Source organism: Anarhichas minor, unplaced genomic scaffold, assembly GCF_050575085.1.
Source record: "Anarhichas minor isolate MPS153535 unplaced genomic scaffold, ASM5057508v1 ptg000023l, whole genome shotgun sequence".
Lineage (NCBI taxonomy): Eukaryota > Metazoa > Chordata > Actinopteri > Perciformes > Anarhichadidae > Anarhichas > Anarhichas minor.
Genome location: NW_027466469.1, coordinates 3,541,746 through 3,556,868, shown reverse-complemented (window position 1 = coordinate 3,556,868; position 15,123 = coordinate 3,541,746). Strand labels below are relative to the sequence as shown.

At 42.6% G+C, this 15,123-nt stretch overlaps 1 protein-coding gene across 1 annotated transcript in view; it reads left to right on the top strand.

Moving 5' to 3' along the window:
• The window catches only part of LOC142955254 (scavenger receptor cysteine-rich domain-containing protein DMBT1-like), a 112,158-nt gene that overhangs the window by 21,932 nt on the left and 75,103 nt on the right, over positions 1-15,123 (top strand). Inside the window, exon 9 of the mRNA XM_076096722.1 lies at positions 2,011-2,019. Coding sequence (XP_075952837.1) covers positions 2,011-2,019 — 9 coding nt within the window. The remainder of the gene's footprint in view (positions 1-2,010; positions 2,020-15,123) is intronic.

The following is a 15,123-nucleotide window of genomic DNA, read 5'->3' as shown; positions in this document are numbered from 1 at the left end:
GTGTTCAACATAAAACTACCACCAAGGCTGAGTTGGAGATATTTAAGAATCTCTGTCAGGCTAGAATTGTTGAACTGGTAGATGAGAACAGTAAGCTCAAGGCAGCCTTTATCAAGGCTCAGAATGAGCCGAAGAATGGACATTTACTGTGGCAACAGGAGAAGTCTTCCTTCATGGATCGGAATAAAAACGCCTGGGGACTTTATCATACTCAGGTGAAGACCACAGCTGATTCAAGAAGAATGGAGGAGGAGGCTAAGCAGACGCTGCAGAGATTCCAGGCAGACCATAAAGGCCAGCTGGACGAACAGAGAGCGGAGACAAACAGGATCGCAGCAGCTCTGAAAGAAACACAGGACCTGCTGGAGACTGAGCGTCTCCGTTTCCAGGAACAGTCATCCCTCACGGCACACCTGGAAAAAACCTGCAGGGACCACGATCATGCCCAGCTGAAGAACATAGCTACTCTTCAAACATTGGAGGAGGAAGCTATGCAGATGGTCAAAAGAGACCAGGCGTCCCAAGCCCATTCTGTACACACGACATCATTGCACTTCTGTCCATCCTGGGAGAGGGATCCCTCCTCTGTTGCTTTCCCACAGGTTTCTTCCTCTTTTCTCCCCGTTAAAGGGGTTTTTGGGGGGAGTTTTTCCTGTTTCGATGCGAGGGTTCTGGGACAGAGGATGTCGTATGTGTACAGATTGTAAAACCCTCTGAGGCAAATTTAAAAAAAATTTAAATAAAAAAAAAAAAAAAAAAAAAAATTTAAAAGAATTTCATTGAATGTGTGTTTTAATTATGTCATGCTTGTAAACCGTTGTTGAAAATTCTAAGTTGTACTACGGTCATGTTTAATATTTTAATGTGTAAAAAATACATTTTGATGTATAAATTCAGGGACAATCACTGATGAGTTCTCATTTGCACCCAACAGCCTGAAAATATACAGTAAGTTGGCTCAACTGATTTGACATGTTGGCCCAAATATAGTGTCTATAGTCTGTTGGTCATCTAAAGAGAATAATTCAATTAAAAACACCTGAACATTACTTTCTGCAACATTTTGCTGGTTTAGTACGAGTCTAAAGTGGCTTGAGAACTTAAGGCAAGAAGGTTCATTTAATGTCACAGCACCTTTCAAACACAGCTGCAATTCAAGGTTTTATGGCAAGGAAATGCATTAGAAAGGTTAATATATCCAGCGTCCAGCAGCAGAAGTGAGCAGAGGGCTGTAAAGACCCGCTGACGACATCATCAACTGTCTGAAGAGACCCGAAGCCCCGCCCACGCTGCTGCACAGAGCGCCAACGCTTGTATAGTATTAATTATCGTTAATATTATTTATTTATTCAGATGCATCGATACGAAACATATTTCTGATATCAGTCCAAAACTGACTCAAATAGCTGAATCAGCTATCGGTGATGACATGCAGATCCGGTATTGGATACCAATATTTAAATAAATAACAATTCAGTACATTTTTATCTATGTATTTATTTGTCTAATTTTGTTTTTCAAAGTTAGGAAAGCAATGTTTAAGTCAAGCCTGATTTTGCCTTAGACATGAAATAACGATCATAGGAACTTCCACACAGTGAGGCATACAGTTAATTAATAACACCGGTATCAGATCGGTACTCTGTATCGGCCGATACACAAAACCCAGGTTTCATTATCGGTATAGGGACGGAAAAAGTCAGATCCTTGTATCTGTATTTATTTATTTGTATATTTCATGTATTTATTTATTAGTGTTTATTTATACATTTATGTTTACATACGTACATTTAAAAACTTAGGTATCATATACTGTGTATATATATATATATATATATATATATATATATATATATACATAAAATTCTGAATCAATTAGTATAGTGGTTGATCTGCTGTTCAGAGGCAGTTTACAGAATAACAGCGGCAGTGAATTAAAATCACTGGCAGTCAGAAGTGAGATTTGAACCCACGCCTCCATACAAACAAACACATACTAACTTTACACAGGTTCAGGTGGTTATATGTGCATGACTACTAATCCTCAGATGAGGTGAGTGAAGGTAGGTGATTTTGGACCTACCTGACTTTACAAAGCTGGTCATCTCGTGGTCTTCAAACTGTGCTCCCTTTTAAAATCAGGTCCCACCATCATTTGTCTTCGGATCCACGATATAGGTAATGCCAATTTACGTCAACGTTCTGAAAGAGTTTTTACAAACACTTTATCTTGCGTTGATTTGGTGCAAATGTTACACACTGAATGATGATGATGTCCATTCAGTTTTCCAGATTAATGTATTGTGCTGTGAATACAACAAGACAGTCTCAGATGACTGTCCTTTCTGGTTTAGCTCGCTTATCTTAGACAGGAATTACATGAATTGTGAACACACAACTTGAAATATACAGCCTAACAAACTACTGCTTATATCTGTCACAGGACACACCATTTATCTGTATATAACCTTACATGGGAACAATACAATTATCAGGCCAGGTTACTGACGTTACAATGGCGCTAAACCGCTTGCGCGCGAATAGCCTCCTTTAGCTAATGATACTAGCTTTAGTTAGCCGCCCTACGTTTCAGTATTAAACACTTTATAAACATCAAAACATGGCACCGCAAAAGCGAGCGAACTTAATATAAATGTATATGGCGCCTGTGTACTTCTCTCACCTGTGAATACAACAACAAGACAGTTTCAGATGAATATCTGCTTCTGTGATCTCGTGTCCTTTCTGGTCTAGCTCGCTTATCTTAGACAAGAATTACAGCGCCAGTCAAACCAAAACCCGCTACTGCCACCTATTGGCGAAAATGAGTATCGCCCTGCAGCTACTTTAGGTGAAAGTGGGTGAGTTTAAAAGTCACACAAAGCGTTTTAAATTCTAATAACCAGAAAACAATAGCGAGGGGGGCAAGATAATGACACAACTAATACAATAACAACTGTGTGTGAGATAAATGGATTTTTGACGAACTAATTTTATATTGTAATGTGTGTTATAGTTAAAACGGCCAGCAGGTGTCGCCATCTCACCACTAGGGGGTTGTCTGTGCATGGTATTCACGCTTCCTTGTAAAGTTTCTCAGAAGAAGAACAGCAAGAGAAGACTGCAACGTAGAGAACAGGCACCCTCAATAAAACATTTGTTTAAACTGTATTCAAGGTGTCTGCTGCCGTTCTTTGGTGCGCCCGTCATCATACACTGACGGGAGGGCAACATGTGCAAATAATTGTAGCCATTAAATGGTACAGGGTGCCACACATGCATGAATCACAGAGTAATTACACAGTTAAACCGTCATAGTGTGAATTCAAGTTTCAATGACGAGCGTTGTCGACCGTTACTCAGACAAAATATGCGATCGAGATGTCGGCATTAATGCTTTCTATTTGCCAATCCCTGATATTGCTACAACATGTTGGAATAGGTAACGTAACGTTAGCAGCACCGGAGCTAACCGCTAATGTATGGAGGTTTCATTGAGTTACATTATGAGGCGATCAAGTAATGCTTTCAGTAAAAATCAGTACTGACAAAAGGTAAATTATAACGCTATCATGATGTGTTCAAATGAATCTTGTATATTATAGCATTTGGCGAGAAAAGATGAAAGAGTTATCACATGTGTGATTTCCTAACACTACCTCTAAGCAGCTGATAATGCATAAATAATGCTACTAATGCCAAGTTTTTTTGTCACTAAAAATACAAATGCAAATAACCGCTAAAGATTGGCTATACAAAAGAAGGATACCATTAAGAATTTGTGGGCGTTTACTTTGACTTTGGGTTGACTGTGGTTGAAATGGTTTTTCATGGTGGTGGTGAAAAAACAAATCTGGAGCCTTGGGTATCACCTGCTATACCTAAACAACAACAAAGTCTGCATCCAGGTACGGCTCAATTTCCGCACAAATAGCCTATATTGCTTAGTATTTAAGTTGCTATTTTATTTTATGCATGTTTTTCGACGTTTGCTCGTGGCCAAAAATGCACAGAGCCAGACGGTCCTTGAGAACAGGAAATAGTTCTTATAAATGTGTTTGATGGTGTGGCAAGCATGGTGAGGGGAATACTATAATTAATGCACTTTCACAGAGAATGTTTGCAATTACTTATTTTCTTTTTTTAATTGAGCACTGCACTTTGCATGTTCCTTATTAAAAAATGGTATTATCTGAGCTCCATTTTAGGTTAAAATACCTGAAATTGTGTGCTGCAGGAAGGTTATAGTGATACCATCTGAGAAGCTTAAGCAAACCTAAATAGTCTACCCAACACATATAACAGTCCCTATGAATATCAGAGTTTAAAGGGCTTGGTCTAAATGCCTCACACATCAGGACATCGTATTTTTGTCCCCCTGACAAGCAATTCAGTATAATATAATAATATTATATCATATAATAATATTCTGTATAATATAATAATATATATATCATATAATAATACTCACTATAATATAAAACAGACATATATATATATATATATATAATTATTTATTTATAACTATATATCCATTTCTCAGACAGGTGCTTCTTATCCCTTAGACCGCTGTGCTCGTTGAAAATAGCATGGAGTCTGGCGTAATAGTTTGCTACAGTTTCACCAGGCTTTTGCTTGCATGATGTTATTTTTGTCATCTTGATTCTCGGCGGGAAAGCAATTGTCAAAGCTGTAACCAGTACGGTAATCATGTCTCTACATGCAGCGTTGTCAGCGTGATCCCAGTTGGTTTGTACCTGTCTGGCATTTCCTTGACAGGCTGCTCGAACCTTGGCATAGTTGGCTGGGCAAAGTTTCTTCATGAGGAGGCGTCTGAGTTCTCCTTCAGTGGGGCTAAACTCACGGCAGAATACGATAACTTCATCACCAAACTTTGCGCCTGATGCTTGGGGGTCTGGCAGATGTGCCAGGGTGTCGGTCATGTCTCTTGTCAGTCCAGGGTCTGTGGACCATCATTGCTCCATTTGGACCTGCCACTTGGACCAACGGGAATGAGAGTTCAAGTCTTTCCTCGTCGTCGTCTGTTCATGGTCCTCGTCCACTTCTGGTGTCACATGAGTGGTTGTAGGAACCTCTCACTGCGTCTCCAGTTGTTCCCAGGTCTTCGTGTGACTTGTCTGGGCTGCCTAGTTGGGACATGGCGTGTGCGGCCTGCTGCATGAGGTTGGCGACGGAGGAGATCGTGCTCGTGAGGTTGCTGGCAGGAGTGCTGGTTGGAGATGGGTCGAAGTCAGGCTGTCTTGGCGTGCTGCTGGACCGGGTGGAGGGGCCACATATGGTGGGGGTGGGGGAGGACATGCGTCGAGTTCAGGATCCACCCTGTGCAGTGAGGGATAGAGAGAAGAAGATTTCCGAGAAGCTTTATCTGCCTCTTTCTCATTTGGTTTATCTACTTTAGACATCTTTTTACACCATTTCTTTCTTTCCCTACTTTCAGATTCATCCTTCCACATTTTCAAACTTCTTTTGTGACTTTATATCATTTCTGTAACTTTTTTAACCTGATCTGTTAAATGATCCTCCTTGAGGAAACCCACATTCATTAACCCATTCATTCAGATGTTAACAGCTCATTTCACCAAACTTTTTCTTCATGAAAATGACATTAGGCCCTTCAGGTGGAGGAACCTGGTTACTTCCCTGTGCACCCATTTTGAGGCACAGTCAGTGTACACTTATACTTTAAACACAGTCGTCACCGTGAGTCTTTGGATTTGTTTAGGGCACAATCAAAGTTAAGCCGTTACCGAGACAGATTTATCCTTACAGATTCAAAGTCTAAGTCTAATCTTTTTCTTTCCAGTCTCCTTACGGATTCTTCGTCTTAGGTTAAAGGACTTCAGTGTTTAATGTCTAACTGTAAGATATTCAACTGTTGGGATCTGGCCCTAGTCTAGAAGCACCCATGCTCCTTCCTGTCATACAACGTCTGATGGAAACTCCAAGATGAATGACTACACCTCCCAGCACAGCCAAAACTTGATCCTGGCCCCTCATTGGCCATGAAGTGGCCCCCCACTGGGTTCGAGACCTGGTTTATAAGCGAGCAGGAAACGCCATTCGCTCTCTTCCTCGTCCTGGCAACAAGAAGATTCACGAGGAGCCGCGCCCTCATCAAACCCTATCAGGTCACATGTCACCTTCGCTGGTCGAACCTACAGACTGTGTTTTATTTTGAGTTTTGGATCCCGTAGTGCGAGAACGGATAACTCCTATGCCCCGTTCTCCCACCCTTTAGTGCACACCTTGCCGGCAAAAGAGGGCAACTGAGCCCCTACAGAGCCGAAGATTTCCGGCCTAAGACGAGCGACTCCCGCACGCCTCCGACGTTAAGAAGATCCCTCTCTGCAGCGAGGTGATCGAGTCTGCGCTAGCTCCGATAGCCGCGCCACCGGGAGCCCTCACCTCCCGAGGACTGAATGATTCCCACCACGGGAAAAGGACCCTGCCGAACGAAGCTTCTCAAAGTAAGAGTTACTGGTATCTGGGCCTAGCTTAGCTTAGCTTAGCATTAGCTTAATTTAGACTATTCGTTTATGTCGTTGTTATTCCTGTATCTTGTTGTGTTAAGTTACTGTCGTGTTATAACGTGTTATTACGCCAGCATCGCGGACCACGGAGTCCCGTTATATTGTGTATTTTCTGCTGTAACCGTTCGCATTTGATCCGTCGCTGTTAGTGGATGTGGAGCTTGTGATTCTATCACTTTAAAAACTAAAACTACGGTGGCCGACTCTCGTCTGGCCGACCGAGTTTCGGGGTGATAGGGAGACAAACTCGCGTTTCACCGCAGTGACAAAGATCTGTTTGTTTTGGGGATTCTTTTATTTTGTTTTTGGTTTTATTCTCTCCTCTTTAAATCGGCTCTGCAAGTGAGATCTAGAACCGCAACTATCACCGCAAAAGCGTGCTGTTCCTCACTGCCTCACTACTGCGCAGAGCTCGATTTTCTCTCTCTCTCTCTCTCTACTAACCCGCACACACACGTAGTTAGAGCTACTGATTTTGGGTGAACCTCTCAGACTCGTGATTACTTAATCTCTGACCCCAACCCACATGGTACACCGTCCCACGTGGTTCTAGCAGCCACCTCTCCGCCATTTTGGTCGCCGGTCTCTAGACTCACCATCTTGGCCTGTAGGCTCACACGCCCTATTGAGATTAACCACCATCACTGTTGAGTAGGCTCCCCCCTCCCCCTTTCTTTACACACACACACACACACACACACACACCTACATGTGCATATATTGATACACATATCCTTACCCCACTTTATTCATTTGACTTTAGGTATTAGATATATAATTGTATGATAGTGTTTGTTGATTTTGATAGTACTTGATTTGATCATTTATTGTTTTGATTTAATAAACTCTGTTATATTTTAAAGAGCAGTCGTCTGTGATTACTTGTGCATATGTGTGTAATAATAACTGGATGTAGTGGCCTGTGCTCGAACTTAAACCTTCACTTTCACTCTGAATGTGTAATAGTACTCAGACTATTGACATTGTGAGTGAACGCTAATTATGAGACTTAGTTTTATTGTTTGGTTATTGGTCCCTGTTCGCAGGGTGGTGCCCCGTTGTTATTAATAATCATTAATAATTGTTACTGACATTAATATTTCTATTGATGTCAAGAATTTAATTTCTTAGATGCTGATAAACCAAACACGCTCCTCTACGTTCCCAACACAACCTTTAAGGCAGGTCTTCAACAGGGGGTCCGCGAAATTTTGGGTTGATTAGACATTTTTTTTTTTTCCCAAACATGAATCTGTCTATTATTTTAATAGTTCAGTATTGTATGCAAGATAACAGGTATGTTTATAAATGGCAGTGGCACGGCCACCCTACTCACTGTACCTTGCACATGTTTAAAATAAAAACATGAATATATGAACCTGTGTATTATTTGAAAAGCTTAGTATTGAATGCACAATAAAGAGGTATGTTTATACATGGCACTAGGCCCAGTTTAATATAAAACACAATTGTATACAATATATATAGTCGGGGGTCCCTGCTCCATCTCTCTATCAGTTTGGGGGTCCTTGGCCTGAAAAACGTTGAAGACCTCTGCTTTAAGGTATTTAACGTGACAATCAAACACTCACCCTTTTCTCCCCGTCCTCCTTTACTCAGCAATATTCTTCGAACACTCCTAAAAGTAGTATCCTATATTACCGTGTCTACCCAACCTTTCACGAACAGCATTTATATGAGATGTCAACAAATATCCACACATGCCTGTTAAATGCTAATATGAATATTGACAAAAATATTCTATTTCCTAAATCAGCGTACTTCTAAAATCCCAATTTGACATTAATTAAACAAAAACCCCAAAACAAACAAAACAAACCTTCAGAGTCAATCTTCCAAATTTCAGTATCTCACCGGATGTTTAGAAGTCTATCTGGACTCAATCAGGTCCTTTAGGATCCCAGTGAAGATGCTCAGGAACCACTGAACGGTCCTCTCCAGAATGTGTGGAGGCACAGAGGCAGGAGGAGAAGCCTCCTGGATGATCAGTCCCCGTCCGCAGTCGGTTCCCGATGATCTTTCAAGGGATCCTGTTCGTGACGTCAAGTTTGTGGTGGAAAAACGATTCAATAGGACCGAGTGAGTCCTATAATACTGAAACAAGAAACATTGAGAGAAGGAGTTGTTAAAGTATTTATTCTCTGCGCAGAGAAGGCTTCACCGTCATACTGACTGCAACACAGTCCGCAGAGGATGAGCCAAGAGTTCAGTTTGTCTCCTGCTCTTAAACATCTCAGCACACAGCAGGGGGGGATCATCAGTTATTTACATTACAACAGTGGTGGGCCGTCAGGGCCTGCAAGGCCTTCTCTGCTGGCCTAAACAGAATCACAAAGTTATATCTATTTTATAATTTAATCATTTTTCTTAAATACACTACATGTATTATAATTTATAAAAATATTTTTCCCATTATCTTATTTTCTCAATGCACAGCTACTGTCTTCCTCAGTTGCTCTGCTTCCAGTGCAGCTTGTTTTAAGTAGAGCTTTTATCCAATCAGATTTCACCTCTGTGTCTCTAGGTAAGAAGAGAGGCTCGAGGCCTGCAGACTCACAAGTGCATCCCTTTGCAGTTTAAGTGAATGGGGACGATATTGTTGATTGTCATATTCTTCAACCAATCAGATCTTTAGTTTGACATATTGGGCGTATTGTTTGACGTGTCAGCGCCTGCTAGCCGGCCTATAGCTACGTCAGCATTACGTCCAGTTGCAGCTCTGCCGCGAGGTGCAGAGTGTGCTGTGATTGGTCAGTGGGCGAGCACGTGACTAAAGTGAACAAACTGGACATAGTAAGAAATGGCCGGCCAACCCCACAGCTAGCAGCCCTGACCCAGCCAGGAAAAGGATTTGTGCGCCACTTTCAGTCAGCAAACTATGAACGGTATTCCTTGCTGACAGGGTCGGAGAAGAGATGCAAATTGTATTGCTGGGAATGCCTGTTATTTGCAACTGAACGTCTTGGTGTATGGAGCCATGCTGGATTTGGTAACCTGAGCTGCCTGAGCAAGGCTGCTACGCGACACCAAAGTACGGCGGGACACGTACAAGCTACGGTGATCTTGAAAACGTTTGGAGGGACCCGAGTGGATCTCCAGATCAACGAACAAGTTCGCAGGGAAACGGAGCTCCACATTGAAAAAGTTAAGAAGAATAGTGAAATACTGAAAAGGACCTCTTTCTGGAACTGAAACACACGGATGTACTGCACAGCCGCGTTATTGAACTCTTTGTAAACAAAGACAGGAGGATGAACTTTGTATTTAAATAGAACAGCATTTGGTAAGTGAAACTGCTTTTGTTTTCTTTACATCTGCAGTGTGTTCATTTTGCCTATCGTGTCGTTTATGGATATATCGTTCCCTGATGTAAATAATATTTGAATGGCACTTGCTCTTCAGTGTGTGCGTTGCTGGATTGTTTTGTCATGCTTTGTTGTGAATATATGCGAGTTCGCTCTCATCATTGTGTTAATTCCATCGATTTTGACCATATGCAGTGTCCGTTAATTATGAAGCATCCCGTCCTGCGTGGGTTTAGGGTCCGGATAATTGAATCAGTTTGGGCTGTTTTCTTTTACAAACAAGAATTCTGGTCTGGAGAAATGGGGATTGTGTGTCGATTGCTTAGCCCTGTTTGAATCAGTAGGGAACAGCTGCCTAAACGCTGCGGGGAGAATGTAGCGCGAGTTTGTGCTTGTTGTTTTCCTTACTGAGCTAGTTTAGCCTCGCAGAACATACGCGCCTCAGTTGTGTTTTGTTTTGCTTCCGGGTCAGACGCTGACCCGGAAACTAAACAGACAGACAGACCGGTGTGTTGTGGAATATTTCTTATGACTAGTCGGGAGAAGAAAGTGAAGGTTTTCAATCAATATAAAGTAAAACAGAGTTTTGATGAACGATCAAGGTTTGTAAAGTCAATTTATTTGCTTGCAAGCAAAGAGAACAGTCTCACAGACACATTGCAGTGATCTGTAAGAGTGGTCTACCCAACAGTCACAATGCATGGACATTTATGCTCAGACAGCTTCCTATTATCTGCTTAGCTAACAAGAATACACAAAGAACACAATAAAAGGCAGGTCATCCTTCGAGCCTTAGTATACTTCATTTAAGACAGTCAGGAAGATGCTTTATCTCCTGTTTGCAAATCCCTTTGTTCACAGTTTGCCTTACAATAGAGAGTTTAAACACACAGCAGATGCTTCCTTTGAAGCCACTGTGACATCGTTAAAATGACCATTGCAGAGACAGAATAGACATTCTTTACCCTCACACATCATATATGCATGCAAAGGTTTACGCCTTTACAACTTCAGATAATGTGTCACAAAGGAAGTTAAAAGTATTTCAAACAGAGGATCTCTGTTAGTCAAGGCCTCTCTGTGCCGCTGTCTTACGAAGAAGAAAGAAACAGTGCACAATGATAACAGATAACAAGACACCTGGATACTAAACTAATTAAAGTCATCTACTGAAACTACAGTTTGGTGTCTGCACTTTTAGGACTTACATTCTTTAAACCTTCACATGAGACTATGACATATTTTCCCATTACATTCCACTCTTTTGATTATACAGTAATCACGCAATATAGTAAAAATATGTTATAAGGACATTTCAATAACAACAGAAGTATTACCCCAAAATATGATTTTAAAATACATCATCATGTGAGATGTCTGAAGAAAAACTGTTTTTGTGAGATAAAGGATCTCTGGTTGTTTTAAGCCAGCAATACAATTCAATAAACACAAAAGAATAAAAAGATAAAAAACAAAAACAAAAAAAACTGTCTTTAGACCTGAGCATCAAAATCATCATAATACAGAAATAAAATGAAAACGAAACAAGCAATAATATGAATATAGCTATAATGAAAAAAATGCGTTCTTCGTCCTTTTGTAGAGGACCTAACCGTGCTCCTTTTCTTGCATTTGTTGGCATAAACACGTCGAGAGGGGCTCTTCCAGCCGTCTTTCTTGCGTGGCATCAGCGTTGGGACAGTTAACACAGATCACGCAAGCGTCTGTCGGTCAACTGCCCGTTGTGATTCCGTCCGTGATCACTGCATCTCCTCTGTTGGTGGCTCCGTCTGTCCTTCCTCCCTCGGTGGTGCCTGTTGGCTGACACTTGTTGTAGGTGCGAGCTCACCTGTAGCTTCAGTTGGTGCGTCTCCTGGTTCTGGAACCTTCTTGCAGTGGGACACGTGGACCCAAGTTGCCCTCTCAGCTACTTTGACAGCCGTCTGAGTGACGAGGAGGACTTGAAATGGACCCAGCCAGCGTCGTGAGTTCCAGTGCTTCCTTCTGAAGTCTTTCACCACCACGAAATCACCAGGTTTCAGCTTGTGGAGAGGTCCTTCAGCTGGCCTCGGGAGAGCGGCAATCACCTGTTGTCTTATGTTAGATAAAGCAGAGGACAATTGTGCACAATATGTTAACATTTCATGTTCGCATAAGGCGGTTGAGGGAAGTGGCGCCCCTGGTGCTTCAGTTCCTACATGAGGAGGAAAACCAAACAGTATCTCAAAAGGACTCAGATTGCTTCGTGTTCGTTTTCTCATTCTCATGTACATCAGCACTAGAGGCAGGGCTTTTGTCCAAGGCAGACCTGTGTCAGCACAACATTTTGCTAACTTGGTCTTAAGTGTACCATTTTCTCGTTCAACAGCACCACCACTGGCTGGATGGTAAGCACAGTGTGTTCTTAAGTCGATACCCAAGTATGCGCTTAGTTCTGTAATGGCCTGATTGACAAAATGGGAACCATTGTCGCTTGATATTTTAGTAGGAATGCCCCAACGGGGAATGATTTCAGAAATCAGAGCCTTTGCTACCGTTGCAGCAGTTTGTTTACTCGATGGAAAAACTTCAACCCACTTGGACCACATGTCTACCATCACTAGACAGTGTTTCTTACCTTCAGATGGAGATAGCTCAACAAAATCCATCATACTGTGCTCAAAAGGGCGTGTCGGAGGCGGATGTGCAGCCTGACTGGACACTGCCACGGGCCTGCCTACATTGTGAGTAGAGCAGAGAGCAGGTTACACATGCAGAACAGAATTTTTGTGCACATGCTGTGAATCCCTTTGTGAACCATGTCTCATTTAATGCACTCAACATTCCCCCTTTTGACACGTGGTCTAACCCATGTGTCAACTTAGCATAATGGCTGAAATAATGCTTAGGCAGACATGGTTTAGCATCAGGCCCTGACCACAGTCCATCAGTGTATGTGCAACCTGAAGCTGACCACAGCCTACGCTCTTCCGGAGTGGACAACGTCTGCATAGCTGTAAGAGAAGAGGGAGCTGAGACAAATGAGGACATGAGAGCAGAAGAAGTGGGGACAGGAAGTCGAGCAGCAGCTTTTGCAGCATCATCTGCACATGCATTTCCTGTTGAAATGACGTCAGTGTGTCCTGTATGAGCAGCACATTTGCAAACAGCAATTGCTGTTGGCAACAAAATGGCTTCTAACAGTTCAGCAATGAGAGTGTGATGCAAAACAGGTTTACCATCAGACTTAAGGAACTTTCTGTGTTTCCACAGACTTCCAAAATCGTGGACGACGCCGAATGCATAACGAGAGTCAGTGTGAACTGTAACAGTTTTACCTTCAGCAAGTTTACATGCTTCGGTGAGCGCGATGAGCTCAGCTGCCTGGGCTGAGAGGTGACATGGCAGAGAACCTGAACACAGCACTTCTGAGTCCGAAACAACAGCAAAACCCACAAGATTAGTACCAGTATGATCGCGAGAGGCAGATCCATCCACATACATTACCATGTCGCTATTGGGCAGCGGAGTGTCCATCAAGTCAGGGCGAGGAGTGCACTGAGCTTGGAGCTCAGCTAAACAGTTGTGCTCCTCTCTGTCACCAGGAATAGGAAGTAATGATGCAGGGTTAAGATTAGTACAGCGTTTGACCGTTATGTTTGGCATGTCTAAGAGACATGTGTGATAACGCAAATATCGCGCTGCAGAAAGGTGAGACGATTTCTGTTCGAGGACAATCAAAGACACCGAATGAGGAACGAGCAAAGTTAATGGAGCGTATCCTACTATGTCACGTGAGGCAGCGAGTGCCTTTTCAGCCGCGGCCACTGCACGCAAACATTGTGGCAAGCCTGCCGCCACAGGATCGAGTTTTGCGGAGAAATACGCAACTGGTCGTAGTTTATCACCATGTGATTGTAGCAACACAGAGGTCATACAGCCCTGTCTTTCATCTACAGTCTGAGTGAACGGTTTGTTCGGATCTGGCAACCCAAGAGTTGGAGGTGTTTGCAAAGCACATTTCATTTGTGTGAAAGCCGAATGGCCTTCTTTTGTCCAAATTATTTTGTCATGTGCTGTGAGATTTTTACCCTGAATCAAACTTGATAATGGCTGCTCCATTTGTGAGTAATTAGGTATGAACGACTGACAGTATGAACACATGCCTAAAAATGACATCATCTGTTTTTTAGTGTTAGGTTTTGGTATCGAAGCGATTCTTTTAGGAGAGAGGGTTTTCCCTTCCCCTGAAATGTCATGACCTAAGAAATGTACATTTTGCATTACAAACTGTAATTTAGATAGGCTGGCCTTCTGGTGCTAAATGTTGTAGCAGTCTTATTGTGTCTTTCTGACACTGTGCCCGAGTAGGAGCTGCGATTAAGCAATCATCTACATATTGCAGGAGTGCAGAGCCTGGTGAGAGAGTTAGACTTTCTAAGCTTTCTCTGAGTGCATCATTGTAGATGGTTGGAGACTCGGTGTAGCCTTGACACAGACGGGTGAAAGTGTATGGCTTACCGTTGAAGTTGAACGCAAACCAAAATTGGCTGTCCTTGTCGACCGGGACACTGAAAAAAGCATTTGACAGGTCAACCACAGAAAACCATTTAGCTGCAGGAGGAATCTGAGCTAGAATAGTGTAAGGATTAGGCACATTTGGTGCACGTGCATGAACTGCAGCATTTACTGCTTTCAGGTCTTGCACGAAAGGCCATTCAACAGGCTTGCCTGCATCTCTGATCTTTTTAACAGGAAATATCGGTGTCCTGACTGGAGAGTCTGGACAGGGAATAATCACACCTGCTTTCAGGAGTGAATCAAACACAGGTGTAATACCGTCAATGGCCTCTTGGCGCAGAGGGTACTGGTGCTTGTGAGGCCGAAAATCAGAGCGCGGAGTGATAACGACAGGCTGACAGTTGTTGATCAGGCCCACGTCATATTTGTTCGCCGCCCAAAGTGTCTGTGGAACAAGAGTAAGGGCGGGAGAAATAGATGCAGGTTTAGTTAAAAACGTTTGAATTTCTTTGTTAAGCTCATGAAACACAGACTGATCTGCAGGCTGGTGATAAGAGCACACAAAACGTTCTGTGGAAGCCTGTAGATTGTGATCGCAGGACAAATGGATCCAGCGTCTGTTCCCAGTCGGTAAGCGCCTCGCATTGTGCAACGAATGGACCCAAATCCCGCCACTGATCCTCGCGTCCTTTTGACAGCGAGATGTGTGGAGCTGAATCTGGAACATCAAACAGTTGTTTCTGTGA